Consider the following 26,719-nt stretch of genomic DNA (forward strand, 5'->3'; position numbering starts at 1 on the left):
TTTTCTCAATCATTGTTTTTATTGGCTTTATAGGCTAAAGTGCATAGTAAAGACAAAAAAGGAAATGTATACATAGCAAAGGGATGTTTTCTTGCCAACATTAGAAAGACCTGAGATGCCTAAGTGTCAATTATAGGGAACTCTGGACTGAGGGAGTATGTACGCAGGAAGACCTGGGGGCTGGCTTCTGGTGTGGACCTGGGACCTGCAGAAGCCACTAGCATGCTAACCCGGCCCAGGTAAAAGCTGCAATAGAGGGTGTTGGGACAAAGGGTCACACTTTGGATAGGTGCTTCTGGTACCAAATGAGTCTAGTTCCACTCAAGGCCCTGGGGAACCAGCACAGCTACTGCACCTCCCCTACTACAGGGAACGTAACCTCCACCATCCCAAAGTGCAAGTCACAGGAAGGGTACGGGAGTCACTCCTTAGCCTAGGCCTGCTGCACAAGCCCCCAGCTGGGGGGTCACACCTTCCCCCACTCTCAGTGAATATGTAATTGGGTCATGATTGGTCCACAAAGTCTCTGTCTCATCACATGCCTCCCTCTCCTGGAACGAAGGTGCCCAAGGAGAAGAGGAGGGGTTCTTGTGCTCCTTGAAATGATAATTCACAAACAACAATTCTGGGTCTCTGTTTATTAGAGCAGAAGTCAGCCTGCAAGTTAGGGCCTGGCAATTTAGAATGAGTCTGCTTCACTGAGCTCTTATCTGCCTCTGGAGCACTGCAGAGAAAGAACATCTGACTGAGTCAGGACCCAGAGACACTACAGGCAGCCCTGGGTGGAAGCCCAAACATGCTCCAGACAATCTGTCCACTAACTTGTAGGAGAGAAAAAGAAGAGAAATCTGTTAACTTTGCTCTCAGTTCTGGAGGTAAAGTGCTTACTCTAGCGCAGGGGTAAATCTAGAAACAAATGTGGGCAAGCCCTAAAAGTGGCTCCTTAAATAGGTGCTAAGACTAAAAGACAATAATAAAAAACAACCTTCAGTTCCTTCAGCAGGGAGCTGGCCCAGCCCTGCGGTGGCCAGGGCAAAAGGCAGTGGGTGGGCTGCCACCTCCCTACATCATCCTCTGGAGCTCCTCATAGTTCATCAGGTTGTTGGCCGTGTCAGACCAGGCAGGGTGCCGGGCTCCATCCATCTCGGAAGCAAGCCGATTGCTTCTTTCCAGTGTGTGGTTTGCCCCCCCGATCACCTCCTGACACTCAGGGCACGTGGCCCTCTGCATGGCTCCCCCACAGTCGCCAATCACATAGATGTGGCCATTGGGGCACTTGAACCAGTGGCCACGAGGGTAACCCATGGCTTTGACGATCTGCACTCGCTCTTCCTCTGAGATGCCCAGGCCAGAGCAGGGGAGAATGGCTTTCAGAGCTTCCATCTTTCTCTGCACAAGCTGTGCATCCTTCTGGGTGAACTTACACGTTCTCTCAAGGATGTTCCGGACAGTGCAGATCTCCTCAGCGACGCTGCCTCTCACCTTCCCCTCGGCCATCTTGCAGCGGGTCAGGAGGTTCACCAGGTATCTGAGCCTCTGGATTTCACTTTGGAGGTCATCCAACTCCTGGCTGCTGAAGCTCAAACGTTTCTTGGCGAGCCATTTGTGAACCTGGTCTAATCGAGTCCTCACTTTCTTTTGCTCTAAGACATCCACTTTTTTCAGGGAATCATACAGGCCAGCCAGGTGGTCATAGAAGCTGATATAATTCTCAACAAGGCCCAGGTCCTTCACTGACAGATTTTTCTGGGCCAGCTTCTCTTTCAACTTCAGGAAATCTTCCGGGAGCAGCTGGCAGAGGAGGTTCTTCCCCTCTAGTAGGGCCATAAGTCGCTCCTGGCTGACTGCAATCTCCCCTGCTGAGCCCAAGATCTTTTCCTTAACGACTTCAATCTCTTCCAGGCACTGTTTGAGGCTGGTTCCATATCTCAGATTTTTGCGGATGGGTACCTGGCAGATAGGGCAGACCTTCAACTTGATGGCAACTTCGTCACCTTGCTCGTTCATGTAGCGGTCTAGGGCTTGCACTTCAAAGATGTGGCTGCAGTCTTCCAGCTGTACAAAGCGAGCATCTGGCTCATCCTCAGAGCCAAAGAAGATCTGGGTGACTTCTTCCTGGTGGCAGACACGGCACTTCTTGGGGCATGGTTCCCCACACAAACCAATGCACGGGTGGCCACAAGCCAGCAGCTTAGTACAAGGCACGTAGCATGGCGGTCGGTTACAGGGCTCAGAGCAGAGTCTGGTGCACTGGTAGTGCCGGCAGCGCCAGATGCAGGGTTCCATGCAGGGAGTGCACAGTTCCCCACACTTCTTCTTGCACTGGCTGTGGACACAGCGGTTCTGACAGGGCCGCTGGCAGGGTGGACATTCGCCAGTGCAGGGCTCCTGGCACTGGTGTGAACAGATGAGCAGGCGCTTGCAGGGCTGCTGACAGCGCTCGTGGAAGCGCCCTTCAAAGCAGCTGTGGCAGGAGCCGGGACACGGATGCCCACAGTCCAGGGTGCTGCCACACTTGGAGGCGCACTGCCCAGTCAGGCCGTGCCTGAGGCCCCCCGTGTGACCACACTCCATCTGTTGTCTGTGCCCACACCTGAGCTCCACAGTGACCATTTCTGAGCACAGCCATACACAGTCTTCACCACATGGGTGGCTGCACCTGTGCCCACATTTTAGGACCTTGGGGCAAGGCTCTTGGCAGCAGAAATCTGACTCAGGCACAGAACATGGGACCATTTGTATATGGCCGCACTGGAGAATGGTTTTGGGCACCTTCACCTGACAAGGCTGACACTCCTGGAAGCAGACAAGAGGACACCGATGCCCATCTTGGCAGATCACCTTCTGGCATGGCTTCATGCACTGGAACTCCTTGTGTGAGGAGTCATAGGGGTGGCAGGCACGAGTGCAGACATGCCCGCAGCCTAGCCGGAATTCACAGGGTAGGCTGCAGCCTCCTTCGGGCACTTTTTGGAAATCAGAAGCTTTGGATACTAAAGTGTGGGTATCGGGGTGGTTCTGGCAGCAGAGCCGGAGGGCGCAGCCAATTTGATCATTCTCTCGAAGGGTGTGGATGATCTTGCTCCACAGGGGCACCTTGGCCAGCATCTGCATGTTCCCAATGCAGTACATGCCCTTCTTGGCGCGGGACAAGGCCACGCAGATGCGGTTGGATATCTGGAGAAAACCCACCTTGCCTTCCTGATTGCTGCGTACTAGCGAGAGGAGGATGATGTCATTCTCCTCCCCTTGGTATTTGTCCACCACGTGGACCTTGACACCAGCAAAGGTCTTGGCAGGCATGAGTTTGCGCAGGCAGAAGAGCTGCCCAGTGTAGGTGGTGAGGATGGTGATCTGGGAGGGCAGGTACTCCTGGCACAGGAAGTACTTGCACAGCTCTACCACAAATCGAGCCTCGTGCTGGTTCTGGTGGCTTTTGCCTTCTTGGATTTCCTGTTCAGGAAAGGTGTGTTCTACAAAGAAAAGGTTGGAAGAGACCCCCTGGAAAGAAAAAGAAGACACATTAGGTTTATTCATGGCAGCTTTTTCTAGCTTCATGTGTGCTGGCCACTGGCCCTGTTCTGGGGAGGAACCTTAGAAGGCTTCTGTATACTCCGTACCACAATCTTTAATTTATGAGCATCTGCTGTGCTGAGTGCTTTATATACATTATCTCCTGCAATACGGTAATGCAATCAGGCAGCAACCATTATTCTCATTGTACAGAAGACCCTTACCCTTAGAACTGGTATATAATTTGGTAAAGGCTACACAGCTACTAAATGGCAGAGCTTGGATTCAAAACCCCAGGTTTGTGTTCTCAACCTCTATACCACTCCTTTTCTTAATAACTAGCTTTTACTGTTTGGGGTTTTTGGTTTGTTTGCTTTGCTTTGTTTTTGCCACTGCTCAGCTTGTGGGATCTTGGTACCCTGATCAGGGATAGAATCTGGGCCCTGGCAGTGAAAGCACTAAGTCCTAACCACTGGACTGCCAGGGAATTCCCAATAGCTAGCTTTTTAGAAAGCTGGCTGTATACCCTTCTGAAAGCCCCTTTTCCTTCTAAGGAAAAAGATAACTTCCTAGGTTGCTGACAGCATCAGAGAATGATCAGGTAAAGAGATTCACCTTAATCTTCTCATATTTGAGAACAGAAGGATGGTTTTCCAGATCCTGGTAAATGTGAGGGGTCAAAAGCCGGGCAATTTCAGGACGCATGCGGTGCTGAAATAAGACATGTATGTCATTAAACACATGGGCAGAGAATAAATGGACAGTTTTAAAGACTAAGTTGCTAGTGGAAAATCTGGAGAGATGACATTTGAAAAGAACAGGGAGAAAAGAGCAGAAGAGAAACAGCTTCTTCATCTGACACAAACTCACCACAGCTGGTCTTGTGTTATTTTAAAACAGAAAACAAGATCAGCCAGAGTAATTTCATTACTAAACTAGCTTTATTTTATGAACCCTTTCTTGTTGGCAGCTGGCAGGCTGCCAGGAGCCTTCACCTGGACATTTGGTAATAATGAAGATCTAGCTTCTCACCTGGTAATTCAGACGGACAAAAGGAATGTTTACTTTCACTAGCCGTTCAAAGAGGGACACCTCCAGGTTGAAATTCTTGGCCAGGTCATACACATTGGCGCTGGGGCGCAGCTGAAAAGAAAAACATGGCTGAGGATTGTCCACTGAAAATGTATGTTAACCATCCACCCATCCACCCACCTATCAAATGTTTTTCAAGTGACTTCTGGGCTCCAGGCTCGGCTTTAGATGTTAACAGGCTAAGGGTAAAGAGTGACAAAGACCATGAAGCCAAGAAATAAGGGTGAAGTGACAGAATGCCTGGGGGTGGAGGTTCTTTACATAGGTCTCCCTGAAGAGTGACATCTGAGTTGACACCAGCATGGACGAAGTTGCTAGTCATTCAAAAAGGAAGCCATAAGAGAAAACAGAAAGGACAGGAGTTGGGAACACAGTGAGCAAATGAGATAGATGGTGGTGTGAGGTAAGGTCAAAGAAACAGGCTGTACCCTGAGAATATAGGTCTTTGTAGGCCACTTTAAGATGCTTGATTTTTATATTAAGTTCAATGGGTAACCACTGAAGGGTTTTAAGCTGGGGAGTAACATGACCTGATTTGAGTTTTTTTTAAAAAATTCGCTTTGGTTCCTTTATGAGGAATGGATTACAGCATGGCAAAAAAAGGAAGCAGTAGGATGAGGAGCATGCTGTTTTAACAGTCCACTTAAAATGCCAAGGTAAATTAAAAACAGCAAAGAGGCCAGATGGAATAGATGACGCTACTTCTAAAATACGCCCCAAATCTAAGAGGACCTGCTCTGACACTGGACATGGGAGGTAAGGAAAAGAGGAATCACAGAAAGCCACCAACAAGCCTGAGGATGGAGGAAGGAAGCAGAGGCCAGGGTCTTCCTGTCTGATCCGCCCCCTGCAGAGAGTCAGTTCATCTTCTAGAGGGCCCAGGCCTACCTGCTGGTGGTCCCCAATCAGAATGAGGTGCTGGCAAGCTTTGCTCAGTGTGGCAATGGTGTGGGCCTCAAGGACCTCTGCAGCCTCTTCCACAATGACGATCCGGGGCTCCACCTTCTGTAGGATCTGGCGGTATTTGGCAGCACCTTGAGTGAAGAGAAGACTCCTCTGAGTGGATGTACTGGACTCCCTGTGTCACTGGCTTCAGGACTGGTGCACCCTGAGCCTGGGTCTGTTCCAGCTGAGTCCTCCCGTCCACCCAGGGCTCTGGGGACCACTGGACAAGAATGAGTGCTGCTGGACAGTCTCCAGAGCAGCAGCGTCCCCATGCCGTCACTGCTGAGCACTCGCTCTCACTGTATTTGGAACCTCGGCACTGGGATCATTAGCTGCTGAAGTTCCAAATGCAATGGAAGCAGGAGGGTGAATTTCACCAAGAGAATCCAAAACAGAGCTTGCTCTCCAGAGCTCTTCATGGTATTTTCCTCTACCCTACTAAAGAAGCTTCTCTTTACCTGTCCCAGATAATCTGACAGGCATCTGGCACGAACCGTGAACTCCATGCTTTCTTACCTGTGGTTGTCATTCCTACAATCTGGGCATCTTTCAGGATGTGCAGGTCTTCCTGGAGTCTCAGCTCAGCCATTCTCTCTGCTGATGTGCGGTACTGGCGTTCATAGTTGAGGATCTTTCGGCGGGTGTCAGCCTGGTACATCTGGAGCCACAGCCTGAAGAATGTGAAGAATGAGGGAGAGGAAGCCACATGCTCTTTGAGAAGTAGTTTAACCCCCTTCAGTGTGCCCTATGCATAAGTGGAACCTATACCCTAGAGGAGGTTACATGCCACAGAAAAAGAAGACAAGACCCAGATGTGCAGGGATCTGAGAGTCCTGTACAACAAAAAATGCCCAACAAAAAAGATGTGCAGAGAGATGTATGTAAGTGGTCAGGAACTAAGGAAGGAGGGAGATAAAGAACAGATGCTAATTACTGGACAAGAGTAAGGAACTTTTAAAAGCTTCAAGAAGCATTTCTCACAAATTGTCTCTAATCCATTCCTGCCAAGCCCCCTCCCCCTCCTCCCCCAATTCTCCGTAAGTATAACAGATTATGTCAGCACTCTTGCTATAAAACCTTCCAACAGTCCTCTTCAGCCCTAACAGGGCCTGCACAATCTGCCCACTGCCTCCCTCTCTGGCCTCACTTTCCATTTGTCTGAGCCACAGCCATGGTGGTTGCCTTCTTTCAGGTTCTCAAACAAACATGCTCCCTCCCATCTGGAGGCCTTTATGCATGTGGTCCTCACAAGCTCATCTGCTCCCCTTCCCAACTGGCCTTAATAAGGCCTACTCATCTTTCAGATCTTGCCTCCAGTGTCACTTTCCTGGATAGCTCAGACCAGCTCAGCTCCTTGGTTCTAATATTCTTAGCTCCTTGGTTCTTTCTTTCTTAGTGGTGATGCCTACTTGTAACTTTTTATTTGTGGAACAAAATTTGTCTCCCTGGTTAAGACTCTAAACCCCACAGGGTACAGCCAAGTGTGCCTCTTCTATCCCATGGCTGCATCTAGCACTCAGCTCATCGGGAGTGCTCGATCCATCATCAGTTAGCACTAATGTTGAGGATTTGAAGGGCTTATATTCTAGAAACAGGAAAGGGACACCCTAGGGAAATTACATGGACGGGCTGGGGGTGGGGGTGAGGATGGGGACAGGCACTGTACCTATAAAGCTGCCAGCGAGAATTCAGGTCCAGTTGCCAAACATCCTGGATTTTACTGGCCTCGGCCTCAGTCATGGTGTTCAGCTTGCGAAGCTCAACCTTTACTTTCTTCTTCATTCTCTTTTTCTGGCTGCGCTGGGTCTGCAGATATCAATACCAGTCAGTCACTGAGGAGAGATGGGCCTGGTTCTAAGATGGGGGCCAGAGCACACTGAAAAATGGAACTGTCATCTCTGATGGACATCTCTTAAATGTTCCACACTCTCCCCAGAGATATTTCATCGCTAAATCAGTGCTCTGGAGCCAGTATGTCTTGGTTCTAAGTCCCATCTACTACTTATTAGTTGTGGGACCTACAGTAACTTACTGAACCGCTATGTGCCTCAGCCTTCCCTTCTATAAAATGGGAATAATAACAGTACCTCTTCACAGAGTTGCTGGATTGACTGAAGCAGTAAAATACATGGAAAGCACTTTAGAAGAGTGCTGGCAAACTAGTTATTACTGACTGTCTTTTGACCACAGTCTGCTTCTTATTCCTAAAACATATGTCATGACAATAGCGGAGGTACTCTCATTAAATGGTATACAAATCCTGCTAAGATGGTCTTAATGCCATTATATCAAGTTAGTATCTTAAACATGTGGGTGAAAAGCACCATTTAGGAGAAAGTACTCTTCCTTGGCTCTGTCAGAATCTGAGGCCATGAGCCTTTAGAAGGACTAGCATGCCAGATGGATGTCACAATACTATGGACACCCCTTTGCTTCAAAACCAAACAATTCAACTCCTCCTAAGGCCACAGCAGAGAGATGCCCAATCCATGCTTCTAAGTATTGTGATCGTGATTCTGTCCCTCACGTATAGAGATGTTGAACTGAACTAGGAGATCAGGCTCAAAGCCAGCAGACTGGAGAAAGCTGCATTCAGTAAAAACCTGCCCTCAAAGTCCCTTAGATCATCAATAGGGTTCAGTGTTCTACTGTCATAGTAACACACAGTAAATTCTGAGGACCCCAGGGTTCTATCAAAGGAAGGAGAAGACAGAAAGTCTGGGCATTTATACTATTCTGGCTCTAAAAGAAATAACCAATTTCAAAGTGAATGAAGGAGAAACACTCCATTCAGTCTATACAGCTTACTTCATTCTGTTTTACTTGAATCCTCTAAAATCCTAATGCCCGGGCTGGTTTGCTATTGAGAATATCTATAAAAGCACCAAGCACTAAGGCCATCAGTGTCTGATCTGACTCATATGTGCTACATTTCTCTAAAAATTCAAGAGAAGTCCTCGGCTACCTGCTTCCTGTTTTTCTAAGTTAGCATTTATTGGCAGGACCCCTCTAAAAGGCCATAATTTCTATACCCTTGAAAACTGGACCTATCTTATACAAGGATTAGGTTGTAAGAGAGGTAAATGAAAAGTGAAAATCACTCATTTGTATCTGACTCTTTGTGACCCACTGGACTATACAGTCCCTGGAATTCTCCAGGCCAGAATACTAGAGTGGGTAGCCTTTCCCTTCTCCAGGGGATCTTCTCAACCCAGGGATCAAACCCAGGTCTCCTGCATTGCAGGTGGATTCTTTATCAGCTGAGTCATAAGGGAAGCCCTGTAAAAGGGTAAATTAAGCTAATTATGAGGATGAAGTGAATGTAGTGCAACAGAAGAAGGTGAAAATCAGGTCAGGACAGATGGTCTCAGGTCTGTTTCGGGAGAGTTTAACCCACAATCCCCTGGCGGTAATAACTGAATTCCCCTTTCCCACTCTGTTAGGGCTTTCGAGGGCTGTGAGGAAGTGAGTTACCTCCCACTCTCCTGCAGCTTGCTCCTGCCCGGCTGCCGTCCCGGGGCCATAGTTGTCTAGCCTCATGGCCAGAAGTACTTTCGCCAGCTCCTGGACTGCCCCATTCTCTTCCTTCTTCCGCCGCCGGGGCCGTACCACCTCTTCCTCCTCAATCATCCGGTCTGCTTGGATCAGGTCGGCCTCCTCTGCGATCTCAATCAGCGAACCGTCTTCTTCCCCTTCCTCCTCCTCCTCTTCCCTTTCTGCTTGGGCTAAGAGAGGAGAGCAGGCAGGACAGGGATGGAGAGTCTTAACGTCAAAGCGTAAACAAGGGTACCTACGAGACCTTAGATGCATGGAGACATTCCCAAGGTTTAAATGGTCACCTCCGCTGAGAGAAACACAGGAGGAATGAAGGGGAGAAAGACGTTTCCTTACCCACATTTTTGTTACATTTAGAAAATCACATGAATGTATGCCTTTTTAAGGGAGATTTTACTTATGTCAATATATATACAAAGGAAAGTGTACAACGTAAACATGCAATTTAAATGATAATAAAAATATATAACACCCAGGTATCTTCCACCCAACTTAAGAAGCAGAAAGTTACCAATTTCTTTGAAGATATTTGTGGGCTGTACTAACTTGAATTTTTTGTTACTTTTTCCCCCCTTTTAACTTTACCATATACATGTTGTTGTTCAGTCACTCAAATGTGTCCGACTCTCTGTGACCCCATGGATTGCAGCACACCAGATACCCCTGTCCTTCACTATGTCCCAGAGTTTTCTCAAACTCATGTCCATTGAGTCGATGATACCACATGTATAATGTATGTGTGTACTTGTGTTAGTTGCTCAGTTGTGTCCGACTCTTCAACTCCACTGCTCTTCTGTCCATGGAATTCTCCAGGCAAGAATACTGGAGTGGGTTGCCATTCCCTTCTCTAGGATATAATGTATATACATCTTCAAATAATGCATCTAGCTTTGACTTTTCTGAGCTCTGAATAAATGAAATCACACTATATTTTCCTGTAACGTGCTTCTTGCATCATGTTTCTGAGTCATCATACTGCTGTATATGCTCTAATTCATTCCTTTTTACAGTTGTATCCATTATCTGAATAGACGGTAATTGATCCATCATGGATGGACATTTGAGTTCCTTATGTGGTTCTGCCAATCAATATCTCCACTAGTATCATATCAGAGTTCCCACTGTTCACATTCTTATCAGTGTGGGATTACATCAAACATTTTAATTTTTGCCAGTCTAGTAGGTGTGTAATAGTATATTATTGTAGTTTAAATTCCTCTCGTTTCTAGCGAGCACTTTTCATGTTTATTGACCATGAAGATTTTGTGATGTGCTTCTTTAAAAGTCTTTGATTTGTTTTCCTATTAAGCTTTTATTTGTCTTTTTTGATTGATTATAGCTCTTTATAAATTCTGGGCATTACTTTAAAGTCTTGCTCTTCTAGTCTTAACCACATTCCACCAATACACTTCTTACCTGTATTTTCAGGTGCTGCTGAAGCAACACTTTGGGTGAAAGAACCAACACCCAGACCGAGAAACTCCAACATCATGGAATGCTTCCGACGCTGGAAGCAAACCCATTCACTATCCTGAGGAAAGAAGAATTATTAGTCAATGAAAATTCTATGACATCTCAGTATGAAGGAAAGGTCTTCTCAAGGGATCAAAAGGTAATTCCCCTAGAACTCTCTTAAAAATGCAATGTTTGGGCAACTGGGTCTGTTAATAGAACTTGTATAGAATTTTAAAAACAAAATTTTCCTGCTTCTTTTGACAAAATCAGGAGCTATGGGGGCAATGAGCCTGTGTTCCTGAAAGGCAACAAATGGCTGAAGAGCGCTGTTGCCACGCCTTTTCCGGCTTGTCTCAGTCCTCACTACTTAACAACACAGTTAACTAGCCGGCTTCAGTCAGTCACACGACCTGACTGACCCTTTTTAAGTTTTTGGGTTACAAACCCTGGAAATGCCAACCCACTGATAGTAGAGCTACTATTTCACTGGATTCCTAGCCACCCACTTTATAGAGATTGCGTCATGGACTGCCCTGGTAGTCTGGTGGTTAATACTCCACACTTCAACTTGAGGAAGGACTAGATAAATCCCTGGTTGGGGAACTAAGATCCCTGTATGCTGCGTGGCACAGCCAAATGAGAAAAAAAAAAAAATCCAGAGTACATCAGATACTTCTTGTAATATCCTCTGAATGCAGGCATTATTATTATTCTTGTTGACTGCTGAGGGACCTGAGGATCACACTGGCTCAAGTCACACAGTCAGTCTGTGTGACAGGTCTGTCAAGTCCCAGGCCCTCTATACATGCTAAGTTGCCTTGCTATGATTCGGTTTCATTTAATAAATACTTCGAGCACACTTATTATAGTTAAGAGATTTACAGATATTAACTTGCTTATCCAATAACAATCCTATAAGAATTAAGTTGATCTGTAAAAGACTGCCTTTTTGCAAGTTAAATTTACAAATATTGGCAATTTCACATAGTTCAACTAAATATGATCCCCATGTGCGTGTATTTTTTGTTTTTTTCTATGCCTCATGGCATGTGGGATCTTAGTTCCCTGACCAGGGATCAAACCCATGCCCCTTGAAGTGGAAGCTCAGAGTCTGAACCACTGGACCACCAGGGGAAGTCCCTATCCCCCTTTATAAAAGAGGTAACAGGAACAAAAAAAAGTAACTCGCCTAGAGCAAAATCAAGATTCATATCCAGCAGACTGGCTCTAGAGTCTTATTTTTGACTAGTACATTCAGGTGACTTTTCTCCCGAGCAGGAACTTTCACGTCACAGCAGCATCACAGCAGACTGCAGCTAATACTTCGACTGCTGCTTCTGCCAGAGGCTCCCTCCCGGTCCTGGGCGAGAGAGGCCTGTGCCCCACAGGACGACCCCTCTACCTGGTTTGGTCCATTCATCAGGCTTTTCCAGTGTTGGGGAGAGATAAACTTCTCCAGATGCTGTTCCTGTAGTACCCCACGCATGGTACACTCCAGAGTCTGGGCCCCTTCATGCAGTTCTTGCTCTGACTCCTTCATTTCTGTCATGATCTACCAAGAGCAGAGGGAAATAAGCGGCTGAGGAAGTATGTCATCATGCTCAGCAGAACTCAGTCTCTACCTTGAGGGAAAACAAAGGTAACATAGGAACAGCTAGTCTTAAAACCAGAGGATTAGTATCTAAAATGTCTAAAAGCCTCCTACCACTAGTAAGGAAAGGAAACAAATAATACAACAGGAAAATAGACCAAGTATACCATGGTGGAGACTTCTCTTTCCCTTAGTAGGAAGAATTCAGAGTTTTGATTGGGCACAACACTGCCCAGCTAGAAGATGATATTTACCTGGCCAACAGGCTGGAAGAAGTGTTATGGGTGGTTTGGGAGAAATAGCTTTAAGGTCCTGGCAGGGGCTGGGAGGGGTGGTGTGCCCTTTTCTGTCCTTTATCCATCTTGGACTATGAGGGCAAAGATCCCACCATAGGATTAGCAGAATGGAATGCTGGAAGGCACCTGGGTCGTTTCCAGGTTTGGGGTGCTTCCCTATCTCCCCTGGCCTGCCCACCCACAAAGCCACTGCTGTCTTGGTTGGTTCTCCCTTGAGCAACCTCAGATCTCCGAAGCTGGGACTTACACTCATGTAGGCTCTTCGGAGGTGCATAGGGAGGTTGTGGCGGAATTCCCGCTTGTTCCGCAGCTCCCTCAGGGTGAACTGCTTCAGGATTTCACTGTTGCTTCTTCCACCTACACGCACAATGCTGGTCTTTTGACACTTGTAGATGCCTAAGGAGCAAAGTGGAGCAGGGGCAGAGTTAAGAGGAGCTATGCTGGATTCTCTTGGGTAAGAGCTGCATGTGTCTGGGGTGTTGATGCAGCTGGTCCCTTAGGGTATAAACTGGTATTTACAGGAAATCTACCCTACCAGTGAACAAGAAGGCCCAAGAGATGACGTGATCTGCAGAGCAGTAAAGTGTGATGTTTCAGTGCAAAGGCTTTAGACTCAGACACCTGGGGACCCAAGCCTTGTCTTTACCACTTACTGCTATGTAACCTGGGGCAGGTCACTTAACTTGAGCCTCAGTTTCTCTGTCTGTGACTTGAAGACAGTAATACTTTCCCTATAGGGCTATGGTCTGGATAAACGAGAGAGTATCTTTCTAGCTTCTGGGGGGGCCTGGCCCAAAGTAAGCATTAGTAAATGCTCTCTATTACTCACTCTATAGATATTTGCCGATTGCTTATTATGTGCCAGGCTAGGTTAGGAAGCTAAAATAGTCAAAATGCAGGCTCAGTTCCTCATTTGTTCTCATGACTCACAGTCTACCAGAGAAGACATGTAAACATTTTAACTTAATAAAATTTAATACTACAAATACACGCTAAAAGTGTGTAACAGGGGACCTTAACTAGTTGGGTGGGGTATGGATCTAATTTTTGAGGATCTAATTTAAACTGAGACTCCAGGAATACTGAAGATTTAATGCAGATGAAAGAAGGATATAAAAGAGCGGAAAATAATAGTCTAAGCATTATTTTCCAAAGAAAAAATAAATACTTATTCATTCATTAATGCAATTAATATTTTCTGAGTGTCGAGAATGTGTCAGGATCTGTGACTATAGACAGAAATAGGACCAAAGTTCTTAGCATTTATAGTTCAGGGTAGAGACATATATAAATAAATAGTTACATATGTGCCAATTAAGTCTTAGAAAAAAAAATACAACAGGACCTGGGGCAAGAAGGAAAGTCCATATGAGTGAGACCTAAGGAATGAGCTGGAACCATCTGGGCTGGATGCATCAAGACTGAGAGAGAGAAGAAAAGAAAAAGTACATGCTAGGCAGAGGAGACAGCATGGGCCAAGAAGAAGCTGGAGGAAGACAAGAAATTGTAGACAATCAGTGTGGCTGGAATTAGAACAAGGGAAGAGGTAGGACAAGAGCGTCAGACTTAGGGTGGAGCAGACAACACACAGAGGAGGGCATGCAACCCACTCCAGTGTTCTTGCCTGAAGACTCTCCAGGGACAGGGGAGCCTGGTGAGCTACAGCCCATGGGGTCACAAAGAGTGAGGCACAACTGAGCGACTAAGCGCAAGCACACAGATGACACACAGCCTTTCCTGTCATGGTAAGGACGGACTGCGGACTTTCTTCAAAGTGCAACAGAGAGCAACTGAAGTTGCTCATGGTTCAACTAACATATGTCTTAATAGAGAAGTTTATTTTTTCAGCTGTGCTGCGTGGTCTGTGGAATTTCAGTTCCCTGACCAGGGAATGAACCTGCGCCCCGGCAGTGAAGCCCATAATTCTAACCATAGACCACCAGAGAACTCTCAACAGAGAACAATTTTGCCTATAGATATTACCTTCCAGAAACTGGTCCAAAGCATGATTAGTGTAACACACAACCAAGATGGGGAACTTCTGGACGCTAATTTGCCAAACAGGCTCGTTGGTTAGAAGGGCCTGAACAATTTTTAGACCCACATAGGTTTTGCCTAAAAAACAAGGAAAAAGGAGTTAAAAAAACTTAAAGAGACTTTCTAAAAGGAGTAATTAATTACTTATAGCAAATTATTATTTAAAATTTTAAGGCAATACATTGAGATGGTTTAAAATCCTAGAAGCACAAATGGTTTTCTATTATGTTCTCCTTGTTCCTATGTCTCCAGCTACCTAGTTCCTCTCTTGGAAACAACCAACATTACTAGTTTATTGCATAACTTTTCAGAGACAGTCATTCTATGCATACACAAAGAAAAATGAATAAACAGTCTTTTTCTAGCTTCCCCCTTCCTTTCTAAAATACAAATAGTAGCAGACTATTTTCACTGCTCTATATCTTGTTTTTTTCACTTACTAAAATTGGAGGTAGTTCTGTCAATACAGAAAAAGAATCCTTTGTTTTTCACAGCTGGAAGGCATTGTTTTCAGCTAGTTTTCTACTGACAGATATATATTAATACATTGTTTCCAATCTCACACGGTGAATTATTTAGAAATGCTTTTAATATACCATAGTAGACTTGCCTTTGTGATAGGAGGGGAAAAGTCGCAGAAATCAACATTGGAGTTAGTGTTATGGGCTCATTAGTAAATGCTAAATTCTTACATTGTGTCAGGCTAAGAAGGTAGCCACTGTCCTCAAAAGTACTCAATACTCAGTAATACAAGCAAATAAAAAATTTCAGTATAGCGGAATACTTTTCAGTATAGATAAATAAATGACAATTTCTTGCTTCTTTTTCTTCAAATAGTATGTTTCAAGTGCCAAACAGGTGTTAGATATGGGGTTAAGTACAAGAAATACAATGGTGAGCAAAACAGCCATGGTTCTTATCTTCCTGGAACTTACAGACTTGCAGAAGAGAAAGATAATCACACAAACAAATGTAAAAATCACAAATGTGGGAAATGAGAAATACAAGGTAACAAGAAAACAACTGGGATTTTGGTCTTACTCAATGAGACTAGAAGAGGCTTCTTATCTATCACTTCTGGGAAAATGGTAACTGAGTAAGGCTGGGTAAGAGAGAATAGAAATGGACTGGCTGGGAGGTTCCTGCCATCTTCCAGGGAGTGACAGAGGATAAGGCCTGGCTCCAACAGCTGAGATAAGGAGACAGACTGGGGAGCAGTTTCAGAGGTAAACTTCATTGCAACAGGATAATGGTTTGGCTGGGCTGGGGAACAGAAAAGAGTAACTCCCATGTTTTTAATTTGGAGTCTTGGATGGATAAGGAGACCTCCAGAGGAAAGAAAATCTTTATAATTCAATATTTGCCCCTTCTCTCCCACTGCTTCCTTCCCCTTAGAATGGATACTTTTTGGGATTTCTACCTCCAAGATGACCCCTCTATCACCTCCCCTCAAATTCACAGGTAGCCTCTTTTTTAGTAGCTGCGTGCGTGTGTGTATGTGTGTAAAGCTAGTGTGAAATTACTAAATTATTACTATACTTGGAGCTAAAGAATCCCAATTCAAATGATAATATTAGGGGAACTTATTTGGAACACAACATTTTTTAAATATACTAACAGCTCCTACAAATCAGTAAGAAAGGGAAACCATCCAATAGAAATATGTCAAATATAAAAAGTCAATCCATAGAAGCAGTAATATAAGTAGCTAATAAAGACAAGAAAGGATATTTAATCTCACTGTTGATTAGAGAAATACAAATTAACCACTGTGATATACATTTCTAGAGGGCAATTTGGCACTACCTATTAAAATTACAAATACAAATATTATTTGATTCAGTTAGGGATTTCTCCCCTGGACATATTCTGCTTCTGTGTGAAATGACTCACAAACAAGGTTATTTACTGACATCGTTTGTTTTAGTAAATCTTTCCATAGAGAACTGGTTAAAGAAATTATAAACTAACCATACAATGGTATATTACATACTCATAAACAGGATGCCACTTGTACACCAATATGAAAGGATCACCAAGATAGTTTATAAGTTAGCAAAGCAATATGCAAACTGTTTTCTAGCACAGTGAGTTAAAAAAAAAAGTAGGGGAAATAAATATAAGTATGTATTTGCTTGAATATACATAGACTATCTCAGGAAGGATAAATAGGACGACAATAACATCGCTTGCTTTAGATAAAAGAACCAAGTGGGATGGTGAGGGGAGAAAGACATGGATTAAAAAAACAATTTGAACATAAAACTAAAATTAAATGAGCCAAAAATTATAATCTCATAGATCAGGGAAAACTGCTAATGAGAAGGTAAGATTGATAACATACAACAATGATGGAAAGTATATAAGGAAATAGGAACACTCATTCTTGGTGGCAGTACAAACTGGTATATCCTTTTCTTCTTCTAAAGCCCTGAAAGCATCATTTTAATTATGCATGTTTTCCCATCATATGAGTGTCTCATCAGTAAGAGCTTTGCATTTTGTTACATTAATTTCTTATCATGAGCTGCCATTATTTTATTGGTATTTTTTAAGGACCTCTTCCCATTGTTTTTTTAATATTCTTTTGAGAGGGTAATATAGCAGTACCTACTAACTATTAATGTGAATTCCCACCTTAAGGAAAAACACTACAGAAGTAATTAGCAGAGTACTCAAAGATAAACACACACAGAACTAGATATATGAATACTTAATAAGCACTGTCTGTGAAACTAAAAAACAAACAAAAAACACAACATGGTATATTTACGCCATGAATACAGGCATGTTGTAAAAAGAGTGAGGTACTTTTCTAAATGTGATTGTACTGTAAAGAATGTAAAAATATCCCTAACATGTAGTTATATACATACATATGTAAATTGTAGACCCATGCCTGGAAAATCCCATTGATGGAGGAGCCTGGAAGGCTGCAGTCCATGGGGTCGCTCAGGGTTGGACACAACGGAGCGACTTCACTTTCACTTTTCACTTTCATGCATTGGAGAAGGAAATGGCAACCCACTCCAGTGTTCTTGCCTGGAGAATCCCAGGGACGGGGGAGCCTGGTGGGCTGCCGTCTATGGGGTCACACAGACGACTGAAGTGACTTAGCAGCATATATATATATATATAAATATAGCATAATCTCATTTTTGTTATATAAAAAATAGGAAAACTATGCATGTATGTATGCAAACATATAAACACATTCAGAGACACAAAGATGTATCAGTTTTAATTTTGGAAAACATCTGGAATGATGTACGTCAAACTGCTAATAGTAGCTATCATTCCAGAGAAGGATTAGAATGGCACACATTGTCAGGGAGGAGGTAGGTAGGTGTATTTCCAAGAGAAACAAGTACAATGAGGTAGATGACAGAGCCAGGAGCTGGCTTCTAAACTGCCTGAGTCTCAGGTCTGTCGACTGCCATCTGTGTGAGCATCAACACATCATTCAACTCCTTTTTGCCGTAGTTTTTTCATCTATTGCATGGAATGGCTTCTACCTCACAGCCTTGCAATGAGTTAACATATGCAAAAAATATAAGATAGTATTTGGTACACAGGGTATTTATAGTTGGTACTATTTAATTTAAATTTACATAAAATCAAGCAAATCAATACAGCCTTTGATGAAGCAGACAGAAGTCAGGCATCTCCCTAAGTCTGACCCCTTAGAAGTCTTTTCTAACCTTGTGATTTTGATCTATTACCATGTATACCAATGAGTCCTCACTGGAAAATCACTATGAGTAGTTGCTTTTTTTTAATTTTTAAAAATTTTCACCTATTTATTTTTTGAGCAGCTACTTTTTAAACAAGTTTGATGCCCATTTCAGGGGAATGTCTTAAATTGAGATATTCTAGAAACCTAGAGTCAAAGCCACTCTTGCCTATCTCATAGGGCAGATATGTGCTGTGAAAAATTTTATCTTACCTGTTCCAGGAGGTCCTTGAATAATAGCCAGTTCTCTTGTGAGAGCAAACCGCAAGGCTTCCATCTGGGAGTCATCCAGCCTCAGGGCTTCTTTTGAGGGCCACTGGCAGGGGTCTAAGACATTAACGCTGGGACATCTCAAGCCCTCGGCGTTCCTCAGAGATTCCCAAGTGGCTGAGGGATTCTTTATTAACGGAGTGAAATCATATCTGCCCCCCATGAGCAAGTACCTTGGCTCCCTCACATCAGAGTTACACTCCACGATGTTCCTCTGGAAGGGGACATCTTCCTCTTGGACTTCCTGGAGTCCTTCCAGGACGTGCCTATAGGCCTCAAAGTAGGCGGTTGTCTCCACCATGAGGAAAGAGTCAGAGGGCTGGACGTCTGCGAGCAGCTGTTGGCTCTGCTCATTGAAAGAGAGCTGGACAATTCCTCGGCAGAGATCTTCCTGCTCCCGGTTAGACACAGTAGCAAAAAGAAACGTCTCAAAGTTGTCCTTGGACATGCACACTAAGGACCCATAGAGCAATCGCTTGGAGTTCTGCCAGCGGACAAACTTCAGTGGTTTTGTGTCAAATTGCACCTTGTAGACAATACCTGTCGATGAACACATGGGGGTGATAATCCTGGTATCAAAGTAGATTCGGATGTCATCAAACTTTCTCTTCCTCAGGCCTTGGTCTTCAAAGCTTTGGAGAAGTTCCAAAATGCCCTCTCGTAGGGGTCTGACAAAATCCTCTCGTAGGAGTCTGAAGTGGGTATCTAGATAGACAGCAGTGCTGTCATATTTTCCAGAAATAATGTTGGGGCGAAGGAATGGCCTCTCATCCAAGTGCACTTCATTGTAAGTGGGGTAAATGGGCATGGTCCGGTAGCTCTCAACATGGTCTTCTGCCTTGGGCTGCACAAGAGTGTAGGTGTCCACTCTTAAAGTGCCCTCTCGCCTCTTTTCCTGCAGATGTTCAATGATGGTCTGGACCTTTTCCAGGTTCTTCTCTGTCTCCTCTTTTATGTTAACACCAGAGGCCCTCAAAGCATTAAGAGAAGCTGGCAAGAGAGAAATGAGCATGGAAGTTTCCTGCACAGAGCTGGCAGGGAAGACACTTACAAGGTCCTGGAGGAGGGAGATGATATTGCTAATGTGTTCTGGATACTGGTTTCGAACTTCAGGGAGGGGTTCAGTGATCATCCCTACCACATAAGCTGGCAAGCAGACTTTGAGGAATTTGGAATTCTTCAACATGCCCAGGACATGAAGAACACTGTGGCGGTCCATTCTGGAACTGCAAGCCTTCCGAACAACCTGGCAGACGAGCTCAAGCAAGCTGGACTTCATAAAAGAATGAGACAAGAGTTCCTTCAGTCCCGAACATGTGGCAAGGGTGATGACCACCTCAGAGGAGTCTTTTTGCAGAAGACTTTCCAGGAACTTGTAGCCCAGTTTCTTCACCTGCTGTGGCTGTTCTGCAGGTTTTTGCTGGGGGGTCCGCCACTGCTGGAAGTTTTCATCAGATCGTGGTGGGGGTCTGCGGTTCCTTCCCTCCTGGTTGCCATTTCTCCTCCTGTTATCATTTTCCTGACCATGTCTTTGGCCTCTAGGCTCGTCATTGGTATGCCCTTCCTGATTCCTCCTTCCCTGATGTGGGTTCCTGCCCATGGCCCCAAACCTCTCTTCTCTTTGCCGATGAGGAAAAGGATGGTTGTTGGCCCTGGGATGCCTTCCGGGCTGGCTGGCTCCTCCTCTGAGATTATTGGCTGGTGGGTTATTGGCCTGATTTCTAGCTCTTGGTGGTAATTCTCCATCCATAGGTCCTAAACACAATGGGAATTTGGGGCAAACATAAAAATCAAGATGCAAGAAAATCCAATAGTACAACAATATGAACATACTTTTATTTTCCAAAACAACTGAGAAGCTTAGGTTTTATTTGGAGAGAAAAAAGGTTTCCTACCAAGTCATGTAATAAATATAAAATAGATTACTATGGTTGCTGTACACATTATGAAAATACTGTTTTTTCAGAGGGTACAAAAAGGAAAAAGGGAATAAACATTTGTTGAGTACCTCATACATGACAGAAATAATTACTCATTTAATCTTCATAAGCTGGGATTATTTCAGGGGCTCAAAGAGATCATCTTATTTTCTCAGCCTCTTGCCAATACCAAATAATAGTGAAAGCATGAGTTTCATAGTCAAACAGACCTGATTCAAATCTTGGTCTAGGGACTTCCCTACTGTACAACCTTGGCTAAGTTGTATAATTTCTCTAAGCCTCACTATCTGGGTTGCTGTAAACATTAAATGTTTATAAGATGCTTAGTATACTATCTGACATATAAAGAGCTCTCATTAAATGTTAGTTATTACTAGCAGAAATACTAATCATTTTTTATTGGGAAAACTCTATTGATTTCTAGGGCCATAGTTTCTGTCTCTAAACAATTAGGTCACAGGCAACAGTGGCATCAAGCGGGGTAAAAGTATACAGGGAAATATATATTTGAACTTTGCTCAGTATCAGATGGCAAAGGGGAAGGTAGGACTTCCTTTCCCAAGATGTTTTTGAGCCAAATAATAGATTGTGAAGGAAACCGAAAAACGAAACTCAAATTCTGTTTCAGGTCTGAAAAATGAAACTCAAACTTTGATTCAGGAAACTGAAAAATGAAACTTAACTCTTCCTCCTTTCTGCAGCACGAGTTCGTCTACATAGTACTTCTCTATTCCCAATCCTCAGACAAGGAGGTCTGCAGAAGAGCAGAGGTGCCCAGCAGACACAGGAAAGCTAACGCCATCCTGTGGATGAGGCTGAACGTGTCTTTCTTGATCTGCCACACATTTCATAAGTGACCTTGGCCAATCTACCCAAGCCCATTTTCTTTCACTTTCCTTTCCTCTAAAACTGAGTCTGGAGCTGACCCAATTTAGCAGAATGACTTGGAGAGTTTAAAAACAAATAAACAAAATAAGACTGTATGCAATGATTTGATGATAACAAATGTTATGAAAGTTTCAAATGAATATCATATTCAAGACGACTGTGCCATTTCATGTCGTCAGATCCAAAAAAAATCTACTAATGTACATATTTCCTTGTAACTGTTGCTTTTACATTTACTTTTCAGACTCCCAAGATATCATTAAATTTAGTCCTACTTTTAATACTGGTAAAAAGCCCTACTTTTAATGCTGGTCTGATTAGAAGACAATGTTTTGGAAGAATGGAAAATTGTATTATTTCTCAACCTTTCAACATTCACATAGCTCATAAAATAATATTCTACAGTTCTTCCTCATCTGTTCCACAACTAAAATTTGGAGGATATATTGCAAACTTAGGAAAAGGCAAGGCTCCATTCAGTTTTGTTTTAGTTCTGAGCAAACAGAATAATCATTGCAATTGAGTGATGTTTTTGGAACTAACTTTGCTTTGGTGACTAGGACTCTATACACATACCATCAAACACATAGCTACTAGCTATGTGTAGCTATTAAGCATCTTAAATGTGACTAGTCTGAATTAAGATGTGTAAACTGACACATGGAATTTTGAAGCCTTAACAGAAAAAAAGTTAAAAACCTCATTAAAATTTTTTATATTGGTAACATCTGAAAATGATAATACTGAATACTTCCAGGGAATAAACACAAAATTGAAATTGCTGAAGTACTATGAACACTAATTAGAAAAGGCAGGTGCACACTTATATTCTTCACAGCATTATTTACAATAGCCAAGATATGGAAGCAGCCTGAGTAAATTAAGAAAGAAGATGTGGGGTGTACACACACACACACACACAATGGACTATAACTCAGCTATAAAAAGAACTAAATCTTACAGTTTTTAACAACAAGGGTGGACCTAGAGGGTATTACGGTAAATGAAATAAGGCAGAGAAAGACAAATACTCTATGACTTTACTTATATGTGGAACTTTAAAAAAACAAAAGAAATGAACAAACACACACAAAAAGAAACAAAATTATAGATACAGAGAATAAACAGGTGATTACCAGCGGGGAGGGAAGTAGGGGAAGAAGAGAAGTAGGTGAGGCAGATTAAGAGGTACAAACCCCCAGTTATAAGATTAATAAATAGTAGAGAAATAATGTACAACACAATAAATGTAGTTAACACTGCTATATATTATATATTAAAGTTTTTAAGAGAGTAAATCCTAAGATTTACCCTAAAAATCCTAATTTTTTCCTTTATCACAAGGAAAAAACTTTTTTCTGTTTCTTTGGTTTTGTCTCTATATGAGATGATGGATGTTCACTAAACTTATTCTGATAATCATTTCATGATATATATTTAAGTCAAATTATTATGCTATATACCTTAAACTTACACAGTGCTATATGTCAATTATATTTCCATAAAACTAGAAGGAAAAAACTCCAAGAAAAGAACTATAATAATAAAATATATTCAATTATAATCAAATGATATTATTTGGATATACCAGCTTAAATAAGATAAATATCAAATTTTATTAAATGATTATTTAGTATTAAGTTTTAAAATTTCATGTCACCTGTTTTTTGTTTTTAATGATGCTACTAGAACATCAAAAATTATGTTTTTGGCTTGCATTATGTTTCTACTGGATAATGCTGCTCTAAACCAGTTATTGCCATTTCTAATACCTCATCTCTACTTTTGCTAAAGTGAACTGTACCATTTTAGAAGCTCTCTTAAGGAAAGGGGAGGGCTGTCTCGTCTCAAAGTCACTCATGCTGTAACTAAGGAATAAATCATTCTCAGTGTTTTTTTGACTTTGCTGCTCGGCCTGCAAGATCTTAGTTCCACAACCAGGGACTAACCCTGGCCATTGCAGGAAAGTACCAAGTCCTGGAGAAGGAAATGGCAACCCACTCTAGTATTCTTGCCTGGAGAATCCCATGGATGGAGGAGCCTGGTGGGCTACAGTCCATGGGTTTGCAAAGAGTCGGACACGACTGAGCGACTTCACTTCACTTCACCGAGTCTTAACCACTGGACCTCCAGGGAATTCTCAAGAATAAACCATTCTTTACTTGAGAGATGCAGTCAATTTTGGTGGGCCTGCTCATCCATAAGGAACTTGATTTCCTTCCCATTATAGATTTTCTTCAACTTATGTTAGGTTATTTTCTGATAAGCCCACTATAAGTTCAAAACATTGTTAAAAAGGCACTAAATACACCTAATCTATCAAACATCATAGCTTAGCCAAGCCTACCTTTAATGTGCTCAGAACATTAACAATAGCCTACAGCTGGGCAAACTCATCTAACACAATGCCTATTTTATAACAAAGTGTTGAATATTTCATGTAATTTACTGAATAATGTACTGAAAGAATAAAATGGTTGTCTGGATACAAGTGGTTTTGAGTGTATTAATTGCTTGCTCTTCGGACAGCAAGGCTGACTGGGAGCAGAAGCTCACTGCTGCTGCCCAGCATCACGAGAGAGCATCTTACCACACACATATTGCTAGCCCAGGAAAAGTTCAAAATTCAAGTGTGAAGCACAGCTTCTACTCAATGCATATGGCTTTTGGACTATCTTGTAAAGTCAAAAATCATAAGTGGAACCAACATCAATCTGGGATCATCTGAGAGTAGAAAATCTTGCTCACCTCTGTGGTTAATACGAGGATTCCTGGGTCCCACCTCTGGACAAGGTCTTCGGTCCTCCATGTCTGAGTCACCTGATCTCCTCCACGGTCACGTTATTTCAGTTGTCTGAAAGTCTGCACGGTTTGACAGTTTTCAGTGCCTTTGAAACACAGCATCTAGCAGAAAAAGAAAAAACCAAACACCCAAATAATATCAGGCTAATCCTTCTACCTCTATATCTTAATGCTTTGTTAACTAAGACTGAAACACAGATTTTAATCATGTGTACAAGTGTTCAACTCTGTGAATGCCCAATTATGATACAAAATGGGAAATTCACAATTTAGGATCAAATTCCAAAGGATCAAATTCCCCCTTCCCTGCATCCTTGTATTTTCTTGAGGTTAAGTGAGTGTCATCATTTCCCATTCAAAACTCCTGTTTGGTTTATACCTTTAGCCAAGTTACTTAATCAGTTGCTAGGTTTCATTTTCCTCTCCTATAAAGCAAACAAATATTGTTGCCAGGACAGAAAAAAGTACACTTTTATTAACCCCAAAATCATGTATTCGCCACTCCACCCAACACTTCTATTATATAATACTCTATAGCTTGCAGTACTCTATAGTTTGTAAATAATTAGTGAGCAGATATCCCTATACTACTCTCTGGAACAGAGCCAAACTGATTAAGCCCTCCCCTCCACAGGAGCAAGAATAAAGAAATAACATGTTTCAAAAACCAGGAGGCTTAACATCTACTGGATACTGTTTTCTCAGGACCAACTATAAACAGAAATCTGCAGTTCCTTCCTTCTTTCTTCTATCTTGATTTGCAAAGGTAGTCCTACAGGAGTAAGAGGAAATCCCTGTAAAGGAAACTTCTCCATCCTACTCATACACATCATGTGGGCTGGGGAAAGAGTGGGTAATTGAGAGTTCACAGCAAAGGGACCTTTTCCAACTGTCCCTCTCATTGAGTTTTAACACATTCATACTTGGAAACTGTGAACAGATCTGGCATTATATGAGGAGTAGTTTTTATCTTCATGGGAAAAAGGAGTCCCCTTCCTTCCTGCTGGGAATATTTTTTGAATCTCATCTCTCATTTTATCAAACCCAGTTCTCAAGGCACAAGTTCAACATTTAGTTTTTCTGTTTAACTATAAAAACTTCTCAGGGAACAATTCCTTCTCTTGTTGAAAAAAAAATACTAAAATAGAAACTCACAAATTTCTGGGATAAAAGATACAGAAGAAAAGAAAGCAGAAAGGCAAGGAAAAGGAGAAGCAGGGAGGAACAGGAAATGCTACCAAAAAAGCAAACTAGAGTGGGTTTCTTTGGGAATCAAAGCCTCAAAGGACAGGAAGAAGAAAATCAGTGACGTTCAAGCCAATGGAAGAGTTAAATCAGAGAAGAATGTAATTTACCAGAGTGGAATGAAAAATGTTAGAGGAAGTCTCCAGGCTCCTGAGAGAGTAGAAGAAAGGATGGAGAAGTCCCTGACACCCAGGGCCTCAGCAGGTCCTGATGGAGCTATTATAGGGTCAAGGGACAGCCAGGGCTGGGTGGGGCCACGAAGAAGGTGCCCTGGCAAGGCTGAAGCCTGGAGCGGCTGGAGAGGTTGGGGAGACTGCAAGAGGTTTGGGGTTCTCAAGAGGAGGGCAGAACTGAGCTCAGCTGGGGGTTGCCTGCTGAAGCGCCGGGGGCAGGGAGGGGGGCGCCTGGAAATAGGGATGGGGAGTCTAGGTGCGGAGGGTGCTTCTAGAAGAAGGGGGATGAGTGAGGAGATGGAAGGTGAGGATGAACGAGGGGCTGTGGGAGAAAGTGAGGACGGAGATGTGGGGGACAGAGGGGAACTAGATGATGAGGATGTAGGCGGAGGAGGTGATGGAGACGCTGAGGAGGGTGAGAGGGACGCTGGGAAGAGGGGACAGGGGCTCAGGTGGATGATGGGGGCGCTGAGGGGGTGACGAGCGCGGAGATGGGTGATGGAGGTCCTCAGAGAGTGATAGGGGCGCTGAGGCGGGTGATGGGGACGCGGGGGCTGAGGGGGTGGCGGGGCAGGGTAAGGGCGGCCCGGGCGCCGAGTGGCAGCGGGCGGGACCAAGTGTGGGACAGGGGCGCGGGGCAGGGGGTCGCTCACCGGGCTCCGGTGCGTCCTCTCTCCGCCGCCGCCGCCGCCGCCGACTGGCACTCGGACTCGGGCCCAGGCAGGTTAGCGGCCCCGCCCGGCGCCGCGCACTTTCGGTTTCCCGGCTCCTCAGACACGGGGCGGGGCAAGGGGCCGGCCGGCAGGAAGACGGGGGGAGGAGGAGGAGGGGGTGGAGGTGGCCAGGGCGCCGAGCGAGGGGCCAGGCCCTGGCACAGCCGGCACCCCCCGCCCTGAGGCCCGTCAGGGGCGGGCGGATGCTTGGGCGTCGCCTCAGCTACCCCAGGCGCCTGGGCAGGAGGGCTCGGGCGGGCGCCGCTGAAGGGAGGGGACTGCGGGGGGCGGGTTAACAGCACCCAAGGCCGTTGTAGGCTTCAGCCGTCCCCAAAGGAGCGGGGACCCGGCGCAAGGCTCGGTGCCTGTGAAGCGCAACATGGCGACAAGGCCGACGGCACCCGGAGGCCTAGTAGGTACTGAGAACCGGCGAGGCTAAAGCGGCCTGGACGACCATTAAGACCTCTTACG

The 26,719-nt window shown here is 44.0% G+C and overlaps 1 protein-coding gene across 1 annotated transcript; it reads right to left on the reverse strand.

The window, feature by feature from the left end:
- ZNFX1 (zinc finger NFX1-type containing 1) lies at positions 1 to 26,299 on the reverse strand. The gene is made up of 14 exons (XM_027977309.2): positions 26,189 to 26,299; positions 24,064 to 24,219; positions 18,431 to 20,242; positions 14,431 to 14,562; positions 12,695 to 12,843; positions 11,963 to 12,112; positions 10,522 to 10,636; positions 9,025 to 9,275; positions 7,217 to 7,356; positions 6,067 to 6,221; positions 5,494 to 5,639; positions 4,546 to 4,656; positions 4,129 to 4,224; positions 1 to 3,501 (listed from the first exon to the last, which is right to left on the reverse strand). The coding sequence occupies exons 2-14, from the start codon at positions 24,122 to 24,124 to the stop codon at positions 1,063 to 1,065; spliced, it is 5,757 nt and encodes a 1,918-aa protein (XP_027833110.2). The 5' UTR covers positions 24,125 to 24,219; positions 26,189 to 26,299; the 3' UTR covers positions 1 to 1,062.
- Between the last annotated feature and the right edge of the window lie 420 nt (positions 26,300 to 26,719).

Source organism: Ovis aries, chromosome 13 (genome assembly GCF_016772045.2).
Source record: "Ovis aries strain OAR_USU_Benz2616 breed Rambouillet chromosome 13, ARS-UI_Ramb_v3.0, whole genome shotgun sequence".
NCBI lineage: Eukaryota > Metazoa > Chordata > Mammalia > Artiodactyla > Bovidae > Ovis > Ovis aries.